An 18,462-nucleotide genomic window follows, 5' to 3' on the forward strand; every position below is an offset into this window, starting at 1 on the left:
CACACAAGAAACACCGGCTGTTGTTACGCCTGCTGTGACGTTAAGTTACTCCGTTCTCCGTTTGTAATTATGCCGTCACAAGCTTCAAAGTTGTATTTATCATCTGAATTTGCCGAAACAAGTTTTATATTCTGAAAGCCAAGACTTTGTTTATTTGAAATCAGATGAAAACAAACTGTAACGGACCCTGCCGTGTTATCTATGATCACTATACGCTTACATTCATAATTTCAGCCGGAGGGAGGGGAAGCGGCGCTTTGGAAGAGCAGAGTGGCGAGTGAGAGCTGTCATCTTCCCTTTACAAGCTTCAAACATGTATTTATCGTGTGATTTTGGAAATAAAAGTTTCATATTCTGAAAGCCAAGACTTTGTTTAGTTAAAATCAAACAAAACACCCGAACCCCGAAAAACGAGTTTTTGACGCAAATCCACGTTTATTTTTAAATGAGCCGTTGCGACTTCCGACTGATTTCGATAGAGCGGGTCACATATGGCAAATGTGTGGTTGTGGGGAACCAGGTAAATTAAAGTGTTGATGGGGAGGGTTATCAGCGATATCAGAGTTTTTTCTGAACCAGGGAACAGGGGCGCTGCGCCCTCTTACCAAAATTAATTCCTTGAATTAGGCTTTGATTATGTTCTGGCCCGCCATCTAGTGGCTCAGAAAAAAATTGGCCCACGGCCAAACTTACTTGCCTACCCCTGATCTAAACTGATCATCCATCATTTAACCACTGTTTGTAAGATATATTTCATGATTGGAAGATCAAGTGTTATCAAGGGACATAGTTATATAGGTTTTAATGATTAGTTTGATAAATATGAAGCTTTTGCAAGCAGTTTGTTAGCTTAGCTTAGCGTAAAGACTAGAAAACAATGGGAAAAGTCGAACATTTTAGAAAGAACAGCATATTATACTATGACGAAAATATGAAATAAACGGCATATTAAGTATTAAAAAATGATGAGGAAAAACTGGCATAGTATAGTATGTAGACATTTCAGAACAACTACATAGTATAGTATGTCAAAATCATGAGAACAAATATGAGATATCAGGGCTCTGACCTCCTCTCTGTAGTCGTTTCGTCGCCGTCTGGGATCAGAGTATAGTTTGTCAGAATGATGACAAAAAACGGCATAGTATAGTTTGTTGAAAACATGAGAGAAAAAGACATAGTATAGTATGTCGACATTTTATAAAAAACATACAAGTATGTTGTAATTTCAGAAAAAATGTCATCGTACAGTATGTCGAAAAATGTATGACATATTTATGACAATTTTTGTGGCATGCTATACTCTTACTTGTTTTTTTGGTAAATACAAGAAAAGTATACTTTCCCTTATGCATGATGCACCAAACTATAAAATTGTTAAGTGTACAGATTTACATAAGTAACCTATTATGGTATAAATTATCCTATTTGAGAAAAAAAAAACGTACTTATTTGTTAAGGTCTAGGGCAGGGATGGGCAAATGGCGGCCCCCACCTCCTCTTTTTGCGGCCCTACATTTATAAACAACGTATTTAATAATACTTGTAGTACTGATACCGTCCACTAGACTCCTAGTTACGTTGTGAGCTGCGTACATGATTTCGTTAGGCAGCCAAATACCGCAAAATAATCTGTGACGCGTCTGTGTGTATTGTGTTTGTTTCCCGGGGAAACACTCACAAGACACGCCGGCTGTTGTTATGCCTGCTGTGACGTTAAGTTACCGCTTGTAATTATGCCTTTACAAGCTTCAAAGTTGCATTTATCATCTGAATTTGGCGAAACAAGTTTAATATTCTAAAAACCAAGACTTTGTTTATTTGAAATCAGATGAAAACAAACTGTCACGGACCCTAGACTCTCGGGCAATATATGAATGGCAGCACACCATCTCTATTAGTAAAACGTGTTCTCAATATGACAAAGCAAGTCAGAGAAAATGTAACTGCATATAATGGAGCCAATCATTATGCAGTACACACGTGATTAACATAAGGCAAAAAGTGGAATGAATATGAACATCACAGCTTTCTTATATTAATGCACTTTTACACACATGAAACCATGCTGCTTCATTTCCATTAACAGTTCATACTATCACACTCCTATCGCACATCTCACACGTGCAGCTGTTCTATTCAATATGCACATGTATTGGAAATTCCGAAAATCCAATTACAATATGAGCAGAGGTCAAGAGAGGGAACATGCACATAATGTGCCAATATAATGGGCATGAATATGCTCAATCACACCCGGGCTTTAAAAACATGTTACACGTTCTTAGGTCATTAAGTCAATTGCTCCAAAGAGACTCCACGCATATGATTTCCTCATGTAATGTGGGACTTTGATATACATACAACAGATATTGAGGGAGTATAGCTTTACTGAATAATCCATCCTTCTCTTTTGAGTTGTTCTGACTCTAAAGCGTCACCCTGTCTTTCTCCCATCCATCCCACATCAATGAGTTCTGCGTATACTGTAGGTTGAGATCTGAGCTTGAAGAAAAACAAAGGGGATGATAGAATAAGACAGCCTTGGGAAAATATACTTTCTTAAAAAAAGAGGGTGAGAAATCATATTCTATAGAGCAAACAGTAGACACGCATATATAAATATAAAAATGCTGGAGGATTTATTTTTCGAGTTCTTATCTGCTCCTCTGCACATCTCCTCCTTATGCTTTATATCTCCTCCCTCTTTATTTACCCTGATCTTTTTTGTGAAAGCCACAGTAATTTCTCCGGGGATTCCTGTGAGCCCTCTGCTCCAATGCCCATCTGGAACAACAGGCATTAATAACTTGCCCTGGAACTGAGTAATGGTACTGAACACACCACTAAGACGAATGGAGGGTCTTCTGCGTATCTCATTATTAAGCAGAGGTGTCCTGGGTATTGAATGTTTGGAGAGGAGGGGGGAAAAGTTCAGCAGTGTTTTGCATTTCTAACCGGCTGTTCTTCGCTTAGTAAAGTTCCAGTTTTATTGCGTAATAAAGTTGTATTGACCCAAAGACCTTTTTCAGCATAAGGACTCCAGCCGTATCATTATACACAAATGAGTGTGTGATTCATTTAGGTCTTAACACGTCGGAATCAATGCATGACCTATGAACCATAGTGTTGAATTAATGGATGTGTCTGATGATCAATACGGTCAACACATGCAAGGTCTGAGCTCTTTCTCTCACGGGGCTCATGGCCTCGCAATGGTGGAACGTCGATGATCACAAACACAAACAGCATCATTGATTCACATTGATCCGTCACACGGGGAATGAGAGGACAACTACTTATAAAGTTACTCACCGTCAAATGTTCACTGCACATGTAGGCGTTTAGGGTTGCCCTTTACAATGTTTTCTATTACTTTTTAATCCGCCAATTATTCATTTGTCAAAAAAATGTCATATGTTCCTGCTTCCATTTAACAAATCCCACTGACAAGAGGGGACCATGAGCAGGTTGGTCTATTTGGATCAGTCGGATATAAATCAGCTGTTGGGTGGATTGCATAGACTGTCAAAAACATTAACTCAACATCACATGACGAGCGGTAAAATGGAACTGTAATGTGTTTCAATGGAGAGAGCGCCGCTACCCACGGTGTTGCACAATGCTGGAAATTGTCACCAAGCGCTGGAACTTCAAATCATTTTAACTTTGACCAATCAATCAACCAATCAGAGGCCAGCAGTATGAAGCAACGCTAGCTAGCATGGGAGGTAACAAGAGAAACGTAATTTAACTAGCTTGTTCACCTTTAATGTCTAAGAGAACATTTTCACAGCAAGGCTCCAGGCTTTACCTCGCGATTAGCAAAGAGCAAATACACTTAATGCGAAGGAAACTTGAGTGTCCTTGACTTATGAAGCTAAACATGTGTGGCTCCAGCTGTTGCCATCTTGACACTCCCGGGCTTTGCTTTTTAATTCCAATGGTACCACAAAACGCACAAAACTGTAAACATGTTTGTATCTGTTGTAAAGTCGTGAATTTAAACAAGGGGTCTATGGGAAGCCAGTTGTATGGTCATTTTTGAAACTTTGGCTACATTTTTCTGTATTGGAGTTTGCAGCATGGTGGATGGTTTGACATTTGGTACAGGCCTTGCTGTTCTTGACAGGGACGAGTAGTGGTGATCCTTAACCCCTCATTCAGCAACATCATAAATTACAACTTCTCAATACCTGCCAAATAATTACACTACCATTAGTGTCAGCTGTTTGTTGTGTTTGGAGCCCATTCGAAAATCGCATTAAGCTAATGTGGCTCCCATGGTAAACATTTGAATGTACCCTCTATGCAGTACATCAGCAATTTGATAGTCATTGCATTAGCGATTAGCTCAAAGCGACGCTAATTGTTGTTGACGACTCATTTTCTTGAATGAATGATCTATAAAGTGTTCAGCATTATACATTTGTTGCCAACAACCGATGATAATCACAAACAACTTAAATACAAGCTCTTAAGCATTTCAATTCATGGTAACAAAGATAATTAAGTCTGGAAAAAGTCAAAGAAACTGAAGAGAAGGAGTAAAAAATAATTCATATCTTTAATAAAAAATACATTTATAACTTCGGCAGCATGAACTTCTCTTAAACATTTCCATCAACCCAGGAAGACAGGAACAATGAAAACCAACTGTACAGTAGGCATTTTAAAATAAAACATATTCAGGGAAGCACATACATACAAATGAGGAAGAAATGGCAGGTTGGATTGAAGGAAAAACAGCGACAATAAGAATGACTTTTTCTAACGTCAGAGTGTCAACACCACAACAGGAAATGTTGCTTTGGGTCGATCATAACACCACAAGGTTCTCTTCAGTCCTTCAGAACAACTACAGCAGCTGGGTACAAAACAAACAACATGGAGGGACTGTGGAGGCCTCATCAAGCTGTCCTCACGCACTGGTTAACAAGCAGCTTCACCACATCAGAGGGGGGGGATTGGCACAAATTGCATCTTGATCAGACAAACTTCCTAATATATGGAGGAAAACTGAAACATTTACTACTAGAAAAGGTGTTTTCTGTGCATTCATTCACTAGGGTTAGGGCAACCAGTGTAAACATTTTTGAGATCTGAATGAAATCAGAATTCAGAGAAAAAAGTCAGAATCCGACTATCTTCGGATTTCTCTTTTACTTTGAGTCAGATCTATAAAAGACTCCATCTGGCGCTGATCCTCTTCTGTAATTCCCTGGACAATGGGATCAATAAAGTTCTATCTTATCTTAAAATACATGGAGACAGAGATGAAAGTATTGATGGATGGACAGAATGAGAGGTTCTACAGCAGCCTTATTGCACACGGGAGAAAACAGGAGGTTGTCATCCAAAATCAGTCCTGTGCATTCTTTAGAAATATACACATTATTTTCCTAGTATTCCACACAGGTAGCAGGCCTGTTGTGGTTTCTTTATTGGAGTATCTGCCCAATCACATCGGGCTCAAACCTGTTATACTGGGGTTGAAGGGGCTGTTTGTAGCAAAGCATCTTTTTGAATAGGTGTGCATAGAAGTCACAGCATGTGGAGTGCCTTTTTATTTCCCTTCCTTCTTAGAGTCCAACAGACTGAATCTGGAGTGAAATGTCATGCCTGACAGTTTTTTTATGTTCATCGCCGAGGGGCAGTACTGTGACAATACCCAGTGAGAAAATGTATGGTCACGTCCAGCAGCGAGCTGACACGTCCTCACAGTTTTAAAATGATTACCCCCCCCAAAGCCGCAGACCGAAATATCACAGTTGTGGTTTTGAAGTGATGATTATGAGACAGGATCTGTGCCTGGGGGTAGATTTCACTTGCGTGGCTGTTATTAGCTGCCAACGCAGTGTGCAGAGACCCAGCTGGATGGAGCTGTCAGCTGATGTGCAGGAGTTATGTTCGTGCTTAGAGGGGAGGAGAGACTGTCTGAGGTGTAGTTCCCACTGCCTGCTCTTTTTATTTATTTACAGCCACATGTGGCAAGTCATGGATCAGTGTTTAGCTCAAGGAGAGATTTAAATAATTCAGAAAATGACCTTCCCAGTTATGGGTCCTCTCTTGTCTCTGAGCATTGTGTTCGAAATATATTAAAATAAAATATCAATATTTTGTAAATTAACACATTAGGTTTGTACCCTTATATATATTAGACAGTTTTGTGGGTCTTTAAATATGTGAATGTAACCACTTTCCTTCTTTTCTATTTAGATGTATTCTTATGATCTACGTTGTAACTGGGATGGTTTTACTTTTGTCTCTTAGAGATGTCAATACTTCATGTATTCTTAAAAAAGTACTGAGGATATGATCTTTATTTTTTACTTTAACAAAGTCTGAATGTTTCTTTTGCAGCAGCATTTTGTCTTTCAGTCGAATTTTCATATCCACAGCAGTTTTTATTACTGTAAACTATCGATAATATGTCCTGTAGTATAATACCTGTACAGCCCTTTAAGTATTAACTTTGTATTTTTCGTCCATTACTTGGCAGTGGCAATATCTGGATATAAGGTATTTGGGTTATATTCTGACACTGTTCCCTAAATGAGAAACCAGCTCTTGGCATATTTTGACAATAAAATGACCTTATGACAAAGTAAGGACCTTTTCTTAGAAGTGCCGCTGTGTATATTGTGCTCTTTAACTCGTTTTGGCCTTTTCAGAATCGCTTAAAACTGGCTATTAACTAAAAAAAGTCGGTCAGCAGGGAGAGGATCTGACACAGTAGCACCCAGCATCTGTGACTCTGTCATGATGGCACATTTCAGGCTGATCAAATGAAATCCAACTCACAAGTGTCTTTTTTTGTCTTTGAAAGTCAAAGTCTTCTTTTTTTACCCCCAGGATAAATTCCTTTGTCCATATTAGGTATGAACGGAGCCTTCATAAAGACTTTTCTCTGCTAGTTCAGTAAAAATGTGCGTGATCAAATAACAGTCTGCTGATTGGAGGTGGTCAGAAGCGTTAATGGGAAGGCTTCAGGAGCAGATTCACCTCCACTGATGATGTTTTTCTAAGGATGAAGTTCCAATCTGAGCTCAGCAGCTTGAGATTCCTGTCACCGTCTGCAAATATAAAGAAGATTTAGATAAGATTGAGGAAATCGTGAGATGATATGATATATCCTCCTAATTTCACTTGAATGATATTTGCATTGTCTTACTGGGAGGCTTTGAATGTGAGATGCATATTAAATTATTGAACGCTAACAAATATTTTCCCAATGTATATATCATTTCTATTGAAAAAGTTCAACAAAGCAGAGAAGTTTCTCAGTCTAGCTGCCAGATATGATTGTTAGCATCATAACAAGCATACCATCATTGCATCATACTGCTGCAAAACTTTTTCACTTAACTTGCAGTAGTGTAGATTTGGAAGATTCTCCAGCAAGGAAGCGGATTTTAAAATAACTTTTGAGCAAAGTCATAACTGATACAATGACATTTCCGGAAAGGACGTCTAAACATGTGGTCAATGAGCATTCACTCCACAATGACACAGATTTCCTCTCTGGACGGAGTATTACATGACGGTGATATGCGAAGTGACAACGCCAAAGAGTTTAAAAAGCTGGATGGATGGACAGTAATGTGTGTCCGTTATTTAAGAGTTAAGCTAAGGCTGTACCGGATAGTTCAAAGCGTCATCCATAATGACATTATTATAACATTCAGACTCTGCTCTGCTTTTTTATGCCTCCGAGCTGACCAGAGCAGTGGCTGGAGGCTTTATGATTTCCCGTCAGTCCCATTGTCATGAACACAATATCTTAGGAACGCAGTGATGGAATTTCTTCAAACATTTTGTGAAATGGCAAAATAGTTTTTTTTCACGTTTTTGTAACATACTATACAATTGCTTCTCTAAGACTTTGGGGGGACTTTTTTTGTTTGGCAAAGAAGACTTTCTGTACAGCCCCAAGGACAGCCGATCAAAAGTTGAAATTGGAAGTCATGACCCCCAGTTTAGCTAACAAAGCTCCAGAATAAAGTACCTTAGTCTTGTTGTGGATCCATAGTTATCTAACATGTGAGTGCTGGCCACCTCCAGGTTCCAATCGCACATCTCCAGCAGCTCACGACACTCTGACCTGTTCCTCAGACCCAAACAGAACAACTGCTCCACCTACAGAGACACGGAGAACAAACCAAGATGAACACCATTGTATGAAGAACCAGCAGTGGGGTGAAAGAGCTGTACTGTTTTAGGAAACACTCCTGCAGTGGGATTACAGCACCAGTAAGCACATTTGGAAATTATTTTAATCTTAGGTTAGCTAAGCCTACTGTTCAAACACACACTTCTGTTACTTTACCGCCACTATTAAGGAGCACTCAAGTGTTCCCTTTTGCCCACTGCCATCCAAACACATCTTCCATCCTGCCACTGTGGCCCCTAACGCATCTGAGAGGAGGCTGAATGCTTCTGTAGACACATCAGTGACTCTTTATGTTGTATTTATAGCCGGCTCTTTGCAGCAGCAATGACATGATTTCCCCTTAAGGTTCAACACAGTTGAACTAATCATAACTTTAGATGAACCAAGAAAGCAAACATGACATTAAGAAATGTTGAATGACTACAGAGAGGGACTCTGAGATGCAGTGGATCTCAGAACAGCAATGGTCACCCCTGAGGACTTAGCTACTTTATCAGTAATTGCACTGCTGCAAAATAAGCATCCACTTTTGGCATCCAAAGTGTTGTTTTGCCACCTCAGTTTGCCTTTCAAGGTTCAAGGTTCAAGGTTCTTTATTGTCAATCTGACATAGCTACAGAGTAATTATGCAGTTGAAAATCTTATGTCACAGGCTTCTCCAACAATGCAACATAATAACATAACATAATAACAATAAGAGCAAGAGCAATACAAAAATAATAATAGTTATAAAAATGAAATAAAGTTATGATGTGGAATAGTGCAGTATGAGTCTATATACAAGTTATTGGAATGATATATATATATTAGGTATTAGATACATACTACTGAGTAGCAGTTGAATGTTTGAAGTTGTTTCAACAGTTCAATTTTTTAACAGTCTCACTGCCCGCGGGAAGAAACTGTCTCCGAATCTTCTTGTCCTTGCCCGGATGCTGCGGTAACGTCTGCCAGACGGCAACAGAAAGAACAGTTTGTGGCTGGGGTGATGGGGGTCTTTGATAATCCGTAGTGATTTCTTCCTGAGCCGCTGGGAGTAAAGGTCCTCCATGGATGGCAGCTCCGTCCTGGTGATGTGCTGTGCAGTTTTCACCACCCTCTGTAAAGCCTTACGATCGAGGTCGGTGCAGCTGCCGTACCAGGCCGTCATGCTGCCAGTGAGGATACTCTCTATCGTGCACCTGTAGAAGTTGCAGAGTATCCTGGAATCCATTTTGAACCTCCTCAGCCTGCGGAGGAAGAAGAGCCGCTGTCGAGCTTTCTTGGTGATGGTGGTGGTGTGAAGAGACCATGTCAGGTCCTCAGTGATGTGGACCCCAAGGAACCTGAAGCTTTTGACTCTCTCCACCGTAGTCCCATTGATGGCGATGGGGGCGTGTCCCTCTCCCTGCTGCTTCCTGTAATCCACAATCAGCTCCTTTGTTTTGCTGATGTTGAGATGGAGGTTGTTCTCCTGGCACCAAGATGTCAGGTTTTCGACCTCCTCTCTGTATGCCGTCTCGTCATCGTCTGTGATCTGGCCGATGACGGTCGTGTCATCAGCAAACTTCACGATGGTGTTGGAGCTGTGTGTGGCCACGCAGTCGTGGGTGAACAGGGAGTAGAGGAGAGGGCTGAGCACGCAGCCTTGAGGGGCACCGGTGTTGAGAATCAGGGTGGAGGATGTGATGTTTCCCACCCGCACTGCCTGGGGTCTGCCCGTCAGGAAGTTCAGGATCCAGTCGCAGAGGGCGCTGTTGAGCCCGAGGTCTCTGAGCTTGATGGCCAGCTTGGAGGGCACAATGGTGTTGAATGCTGAACTGTAGTCAATGAACAGCATTCTCACATATGTGTTCCTGTTCTTCGGGTCCAGGTGTGAGAGGGCAGTGTGGAGGGTGAGGGCTATGGCGTCGTCTGTGGACCTGTTTGCTCTGTAGGCAAACTGCAGGGGGTCCAGAGATTCAGGGAGGGAGGAGGTGATGAATAATTTGACTAACCGCTCAAAGCACTTCATTATGATGGAGGTGAGTGCTACTGGGCGGTAGTCGTTGGGGCAGGTGATGATTGTCTTTTTGGGGACAGGAATGATGGTGGAGTGTTTAAGACATGTGGGGACTACAGACTGCAGCAGGGACCTGTTGAAGATGTCTGTGAACACCTCTGCCAGCTGAACTGCACACACCCTGAGAACACGGCCAGGGATGCCATCAGGTCCAGGAGCCTTGTGTGGGTTAACCCTTTTAAAGGATTTACACACATCTGCCCTATTTAAAACAAAAGGGCAGTGTAGCTCCTGGTCCCTCTGTACCTCCACAGCCTGGCTGCTCTCAAAGCGTGCAAAAAAACTGTTTAGCTCATCTGGGAGAGATGCGCACGCAGACACTCCCGCAGCACCCCCCGCTGCTCCTTTGTAGTCAGTCATTGTCCTTAGTCCCGCCCACATATTCCTAGTGTTACAGCCTTTGAAGTCAGATTCCACCTTCTCTTTGTACTGTCTCTTTGCATTTTTTATTGCTCTCCGGAGATCATACCTAGACTTCCTGTACTCCTCCAAATCTCCCGCTGTGTGCGCGAGAGTGCGCGCTTTCAGTTTGCCGCGCACCTCACCGTTTACCCAGGGCTTTTGATTTGGGAATGTCCGTACAGAAACCTTCGGTACCACGTCATCGATGCATTTCCCAATGTAGCAGATGACCGTGTCCGTGTGTGTGTTGATGTTGTTGTCCTCAAACACACTCCAATCCGTAGATGCAAAGCAATCCTGCAGTGCTGAATCTGACTCCTCGCTCCATCGTTGTACTGTCCTTGTTATCGGTCTGTCCCTTTTAAGTTTCTGCTTGTAAGCAGGCAACAACAGTAGTGAGATATGGTCTGATTTGCCGAAGGGAGGGCGAGGGAGAGCCTTATATCCATTCCGGAAAGGGGAATAAACATGGTCCAGTATGTTTCCCCCGCGCGTCGGGAAGTTGATGTGTTGGTAATATTTTGGCAAAACCTTCTTCATGTTGGCGGTGTTGAAATCTCCGGCCACAACGAACGCCGCATCTGGCCGTGAAGTCTCGGTTTTATCAATAAACCCAAACAGCTGATCGAGTGCCGTGTTGTTGTCGGCGAGTGGCTGCGGCGGGATATACACTGCTGTTATCACAACAGATGTGAATTCCCTCGGCAGATGGAAGGCCCGACATGAGATCATGAGGTGCTCTAGCTGTGCGGAACAGTCCGATGAAATAATCTTCACATCTGAGCACCAGTTGTTGTTAGTCATTACACACACACCGCCTCCCTTACTTTTCCCCGAGTTTGCAGTCCGGTCCTGACGAAAAATAGAGAATCCGTCAGGGACAATAGCGGAGTCCGGGATAGCGGGGTTGAGCCAAGTCTCAGTGAGAATTAACACGTTACAGTTCTTAATGTCCCGTTGAAAAGCAATCCGGCTTCTGAGTTCATCTAGCTTATTTTCAATGGATTGAACATTAGCCAGAAGAATACTCGGAAGAGGGGGCCGATTCTCACGTTTTCTCAGTCTGACCAGCAACCCGGCCCGGCATCCTCGCTTTGTCTTCTTCTTGCGTCTCTCAGGTAGAACAGCAACAGGTAGCCATGGTGAATCTCCATTGTCTGTCGGAGGGTTAATATTGTCCACGAAGTTTCGCAATTGGAAAAGTTCCTCTCTGCTATATTGTATGGCAGAGTAGGTGCGGTCGGCTAGCATGTTGCGAACCATGTTAAAAGTAAAACGTCAAAAGTAAAAGAAATATGTACAAAATACGAAAATGGGCAAAGTTGGAGAGGAGCACAAAGACAATGCGGCCATCTTCACCGGCGCATCTGACTCCATCTTGTGCAGCGGCGTACTTTTGATATAACAAAGTTACACTAATATTAGTTTTATTGCTCCTGACATTGCATCTAATCATTTATTTCATGCCTTGAATGTTAATTATTATAAGGTACTTCAATACTATGGACCAAAGAAAACTTACAAAAAACAGTAAAAGATTATCAGATGTATCCTTTGAATCTCCAAATACTTGGTAAAATAGAGAGAAGCTGTCATTAACATTAAATAACAAACATCTACAAAATGTGCAACACAGTCTCACGGCATTTCGTGTTATAGTCACGAAATTAATCTATTGATTCGTGTTCACCAACACGATTTCGCCATTTTTTTCGTGTCACACAGAACGATTTTAAAAGCAATGTAAATAATAACAAATTAGAAGGAAAAAGACATTTAAAAAAATACAGATTTAAGTATTCTGACACAGAACGATTTTAGAAGCAATGTATTTATATTGGTAGTATGTTTCGTGCCTGCACCAAATAATAACAAATTAGAAGGAAAAAAAGATGACATAAAATACAGATTTCAGTATTCTGAGGCTCTGAGCCCCATTTCTTTTCCTCACTGACGGCAAAAAAACTCAGACATTATACAATTTAAAATAAAAGGGATAGGGTTAGGCTTAGGGTAAGATATTGAGTAAGAACATGTTTTTACAGTATGAACCACACAGCTTCTGGTCTTCCAAGACCCGACCGGACAAAAAGACGTGTTGCAGGCACGAAACATACTACCAATTGAAATACATTGCATTTAAAATCGTTCTGTGTGACACGAAATTTTTTTGAAAATCGTGTTGGTGAACACGAATCAATAGATTAAATTAATTTCGTGACTAATAACACGAAATGCCGTGAGACTGGGTTGAAATGTGAGGGATTAAAAATCAAAGATCTAGTTATTTTGGTTCTTCCTAAAGAAATGCATCTGGAGATAGTGTTTTCAAGACAGATATGAACTTTCAAATAATTTAAGCTAGCTAACTTCATTAGCGTTAGCTGGACAGCAAAACAGCTTTAGCTACTGTTACATTAGTTAACACAGTGATACTACAGCAGATATAAGTGAACTTTTAAATACCATTAGCTAGCTAACTTTTGTAGTTTTAGCTCGATAGCTAAACTGCTTTAGCTAGTGTTACATTAGTTTACACAGTGATACTACAGTGGATATAAGTGAACTTTTAAATACCATTAGCTAGCTAACTTTTGTAGTTTTAGCTCGACAGCTAAACTGCTTTAGCTACTGTTACATTAGTTTACACAGTGATACTACAGCGGATATAAGTGAACTTTTAAATACCATTAGCTAGCTAACTTTTGTAGTTTTAGCTCGACAGCTAAACTGCTTTAGCTACTGTTTAATTAGTTTACACAGTGATACTACAGCGGATATAAGTTAACTTTAAATACCATTAGCTAGCTAACTTTTGTACTTTTAGCTCAACAGCTAAACTGCTTTAGCTACTATTACATTAGTTTAGAAAGTGATAATAAAGCAGATATAAGTGAACCTTCAAATACCGTTAGCTTTAGCTTCCTTGCAAGCTGAAAAGGCTTTGGCTTAGTGTTTTAAAAAAAAAATCTGTGTTTTCAGTTAAGCTAGCTATAGTATCAAAACTACAGATGCCCAGTATGAACAGCAGATGTAGGAAGGATTTTAGTGACCTGCATAGTGCATTAAGAATGTTCATACTCTGCTATTGAATGCACTCACCTTGAGATAATGCACAGCTTTTTGGACATTCCAGTTGTGGTTCTGGAGGGCGGCTTGGCACTCCTCTATCGTGACACCGTGAACTGCATCCTGCACCTGAATCACACAACGTCAACAGTGTAAGCAACATCCAAATACACTCATACACACTCCCCTCACTCTGATTTATAATTTCTTCATCACTTGATGGAAATTGTAACATTCATGACCAGGTCTTATTGTTGAGATCCATTTATTTACAGTTACAAATCTGGCATAGGAACACATACATGCACATGGTCTTGCTTCAGTACATGGACGACTCCACAACATAAATATCCTTCTTTTGTATTTTTGTTTTCCTTACTCTTGCTGTTATCTTTATGTAAGATTTACAGGGTTCACTCTGGTCGTCAGTACTAAGGCCCAGAGTGAATATTAGGGTTCCAATAATGTATTTTATTTCCCAGGGAGGCAGCTGTGATGATTTGAGTCCCGGAATGACCTTATTGTATCTCATAAACTGTAACCTCCCCAGTCGAGATATGACAGGCAGGAGGCAGAAAGTCCTCGAGCGGTTTAATAAGTTGAAACAGTTGGCCTTTCTAACCTTTTGAGAATAATGCGATTTGTTGAAGGTTTTCTTTGTGCAAATGTTAAATGAATGCCCAGCAAGCACGTAGCTGGACTTCATCCATATTCAGGATCTCAGAGAGTGTCTCTTCAAATACATCCCAGAGGGCCTAAACACAATATTGTTTTTCTTAAAAATATGCTTTCTTGTTGCCTTTTTTGGAACTTATCCAAGCTCATTTGTTTACTTTAAGCTTCACCTGAAGGGATGATAAGATCCACTGGCAGATTGATGAGGCTTTTTCAACAATACCCCATTTGTTCATGATGTTCTCCTGATTATGTTTATGCAAATTATATTTAAACTTGATCTAATTTTGACAAGATAACACTTAAACTCCCACTGTGTGATAACACTTTCGAGCAACATAGTCACTTTTATGTATTTGTTATTCAAATATTCAAATGTAATTGAAAGCTCTAATAAGACCACATCACTTTCTGCAACTTCTTCCACTATTATCTAAAGTGAATGCAGAGTTCATTTCTACTTCTGGCATTGAACTCCTCTGCAGTATATTCGACCCCACATCCACAGGGCATCTATCTCACTATCCACTACCAAGTGCTTGATCGATGAACAGCCTCTGGTGTTCAAAGTGATTCTGACTCCAGTTCAATTGGTGTCAGCATCAAGTGGCCGGCAAAAAGAAACCGATCAAACTTGTTACTTGGTTTTTTAATTCAATTCACAGCTAAGATTGATATGGCCTTTTTCCTCAAAGAACACCAGCATTATTTCAAATAAGTTATCAGAAGCTAAAGATTGTTGTGCCCTTTTCATTGTGATGGGAATTAAAGTTTTTTTTTGTTGATGTACTTTAATAAGTAAAAAGCTCTGAGCCCAGTCTGCTCTGATTGGTTAGCTGGCTGGCTCTGCTGTGATTTGTCAACCGCTTAGAGATGAGTCGCTCCTTAGCCTATCACGTACAATGTGTAGGAGCACAAGCTAATAGAAGCGGGAGTGTTACATAGTGATGCACAAAAACCTTTATAACACACTACAGGAAAGGGAAAACAAAAAACAAAAAGCATAATAGGGCCCCTTTAATATTGTAAATAGCTAAATGTTTGGATCAAACGGAGAGAAAAGATTTATACATACAAAATCACTTCAGAGAATGATCAAATAAATATACTATGCACCAAAATGTTTATATTTAGGTTGAGATGTAAAATGTATATTGACTATGAGAATTCAAAATTAGGAACCAAGCAAGTGTTGTATCAAAAAGGCACTGCACTCTATTACATTACAATTAAAGTCAATCCTACTGAATGACCCTGAACATTGCACTCATATTTTGTCTTGTAATAAGGAAGAATTACTCTCTCATACTAGTGATGGGAAACCAAGAACTGATGGCTATCTAGTTTAAGAGCTGTACTTTAAAAAAATCTCATTTAAAAAGAGAAAGCAATCAAAGTGTCATTAAGGGGGATTTAAGGTCAACCTTTTAATGGTGCTAAACTATCTATCATGAGGGAGAAAGTGACTGAGCTGAGCACTTTAATTAGTGAAGCAATAAATAACCTCTCAGCTCATGATATAAATCCTAAAATTATGCATTCCAAATGAGAGGTTTCAAAAGACATCCAAATATCTCTAATCTCACTTTTAGGTTTTTAAAAAACACATCCAAAGACACTTTTTAGGGGGAAAATGTATAGCACTAACCATTACATAACATAAGACAACATTACAAGGGACAAAATGAGCTTGAATAAAGAGTGTGATCATATGGAATTTTAAATATGTGTGTTTTTGGTTCTTGGGTGGTCGTCTACATATTTATTTTTAATTACCTATTTTTTTTTTGAATATATATTTCTTTAGGTTTTTTCTGTTGAATCTGGTGTTGTCATTTCATCATGCTGTTGTGTCCTATATGTATATCCTTTGCCCTTACTAAATTACATTTTTTTATTTATGTCTAACCTTACCATTTTGACCCTGTCGGCTGAGTTCCCTCCTCCGTCTGTCCTGATACAGGAAGCCGTGGGGACCACCGCTGCTGTCAGCCCCTCTGTACACACGCGAGGGAGACTGACTGATGTCTTCATCCCTGACCGGGGGCCCCCCAGACTGCTGTTGTTGTTGGAGGAGAAATTAGTCTTCAGCTCGCTTGGCAGGACGAGCCCCTGTCCCTGGGTGTGTCCCTGCAGAGTCTGGCTGCTGACCACCATTGGTCTCACAGTGGCCGTGTTAGCCTGTCGTACATGTCTCTCCTCCACGCCGCTGGCAGGCAAGCTCTCCGCCTCCCTGAAGAAGCGGTCGTAGCGGTCGAGGTACGGGGGCCTCTCTGGTAGAAGGTAATAGTGTGTATTGCTGACTTTACGTCCGTCACGCACTATCGGGAGGATACAGGGGCCCTTGCTGGCGTCCTTCCCCTGCGCCTGGATCACTTTGGGTGCAGCATATTTAGGATCCGAGGCAAAGCTGTGAGTGGTGGGCATGAGTTTACCTGGAGAGGAGGAGAGGTAGCAGCCGTATGTGTGTGCAGAGGAGGAGGATATGGGAGCTGGCATGGTGGTGGGGCTCGCAGAGTAGATTCTCTGCTGAGGGGAGCCCACCACCAGGCCCATGGGGCTGGGGGTCCTTGAGCCCGGCTGGGACAAAGGGTCCCTGGGAGGAATCTGAGGAGGGCGCTCCTGGGTCGAGCCTAAAACCTCCTCAGTGGTGTCAGCCGGCGTCGGTGACAGGGAGAGATCACGTGACCAGCGAGGAGAGGTGTAGTCGCCCCTCTTAATGGGGCGAGGGGGAATGGGGACACGTGGGGGGATCTGGGGTCTGTCCTCGTTGGAAGAAGGGATACTCTGCTGGTGTCCCTCCTGGGTCCACGACGGCAAGTTTGAGTGCGTAGTACTTCCTGTCGGGACGTTCAGCCTCCTCATGCACTCCTGCTGGAGCTCTTGGAAGATCTCTGCTGACTGCGAGAATGAGGAGGACAGGACCTGGCTCTGCCTGCTGGGGAGGAAGAGGTTGTCCTCAAAGCCTGATCTGTCCGGACTCCTGGAGACAAGACCCTCACCATCCACCTTCTGAGTCTCATCTGGGTCACCGCTCTGCTCCTCCTCCTGCTGCTGCTCCGAGCTGTTGATGGAGCTCACCTTTGGGGAGAAAGAATATTTAAAACTTTCTTTACAGATTAGAACCGGAGATAAACCATTTTTTGCATAATGTAAAATGTGCTGCGTCACCCCCTACCGTACCTCCATATCGTCTTCGTCTTGGGCTACATCGTCATATGCCGGGGGTGGAGGTAAGGGCCGGGCATCCCAGTCTACTACAGGTGTAGGGTGAAGGGGGCGAGGCAAGGACTTAGACGGACTCTGAGGCGGCGTTCGGTCCAGGAGGTTCTCTGCTCCCAAAAGTAGCTTCGCCAGTGAAGGAATCTGAATTTCAACCACAGGTGAGGGGGAGGGCGAGGGGAACTCTTCCCCAAAGTCAATGAGCGACACCTCGCTGTTGGGGGTGTGGCCTGAGCCTGAAGTCCGGCCGCCCCCCTGTTTGGAAGCGGAGACCCACGCAGCGGGTTTCAGTTTTAAGCCTTTGATGGAACCGGTTTTCCGAAGCGATAATCTCTTTAGTCCTGCTGAAGTCAGATCCTCTTCATCGTTTACTGCATCGTAGCAAGGCTCTGGAGACAGGAACACACAATACGTTAGTTTAGTTGCTGAGAAAATGTAGAAAGTGATGACTCATGCACTTTAAAATCCCGAAAACGGCACAAAACACAAGACACACTCCACTCCAAAAAAGTTTCCAGGTTGAAAGTTAGTCCTATTGTGCACACTGCACACCTGTTAGAGGGGAAACAGAGGCGGGAAGATGATGGTAAGAAGGGAAATAAAAGTGGCTGATGGAAGCACTGCAAAAACAGGCACAAATAAATATGGGATGTACCTTTGAGGAGTGGAGCAAGGAGGGAACAGAGAGGGCAGGAGCAATGGGTGAGGAGCTGCTGAGAGAAACCAGACTTACTCTTGAGTATCACGGCTGGCTGGGGAGGGCGGGGGGGAGGGTCCTCTGGAAGAATAAAAGCGAATAGCGCCGCCGCGAAGGAGAAATAAAAGAAAAAAGAAGCAGCAAAGATAGAAAGGTTAGAAAATAAAGCAGGAAGCAAATGTC

The 18,462-nt window shown here is 41.9% G+C and overlaps 1 protein-coding gene across 3 annotated transcripts in view; it reads right to left on the minus strand.

Moving 5' to 3' along the window:
- Positions 1-4,548: 4,548 nt before the first annotated feature.
- The window catches only part of tnk2b (tyrosine kinase, non-receptor, 2b), an 81,275-nt gene continuing 67,361 nt past the window's right edge, over positions 4,549-18,462 (minus strand). For all 3 annotated transcript variants that reach the window (XM_034137950.1, XM_034137948.1, XM_034137949.1), the window contains 5 exons: positions 17,544-17,971; positions 16,275-17,441; positions 13,719-13,814; positions 8,009-8,139; positions 4,549-7,076 (listed from right to left, as the gene is read on the minus strand). In XM_034137950.1, coding sequence (XP_033993841.1) covers positions 7,070-7,076; positions 8,009-8,139; positions 13,719-13,814; positions 16,275-17,441; positions 17,544-17,971 — 1,829 coding nt within the window. In that variant the 3' untranslated portion in view covers positions 4,549-7,069. The remainder of the gene's footprint in view (positions 7,077-8,008; positions 8,140-13,718; positions 13,815-16,274; positions 17,442-17,543; positions 17,972-18,462) is intronic.

The sequence above is a fragment of the Trematomus bernacchii genome, unplaced genomic scaffold (assembly GCF_902827165.1).
Source record: "Trematomus bernacchii unplaced genomic scaffold, fTreBer1.1, whole genome shotgun sequence".
Taxonomy (NCBI): Eukaryota; Metazoa; Chordata; class Actinopteri; order Perciformes; family Nototheniidae; genus Trematomus; species Trematomus bernacchii.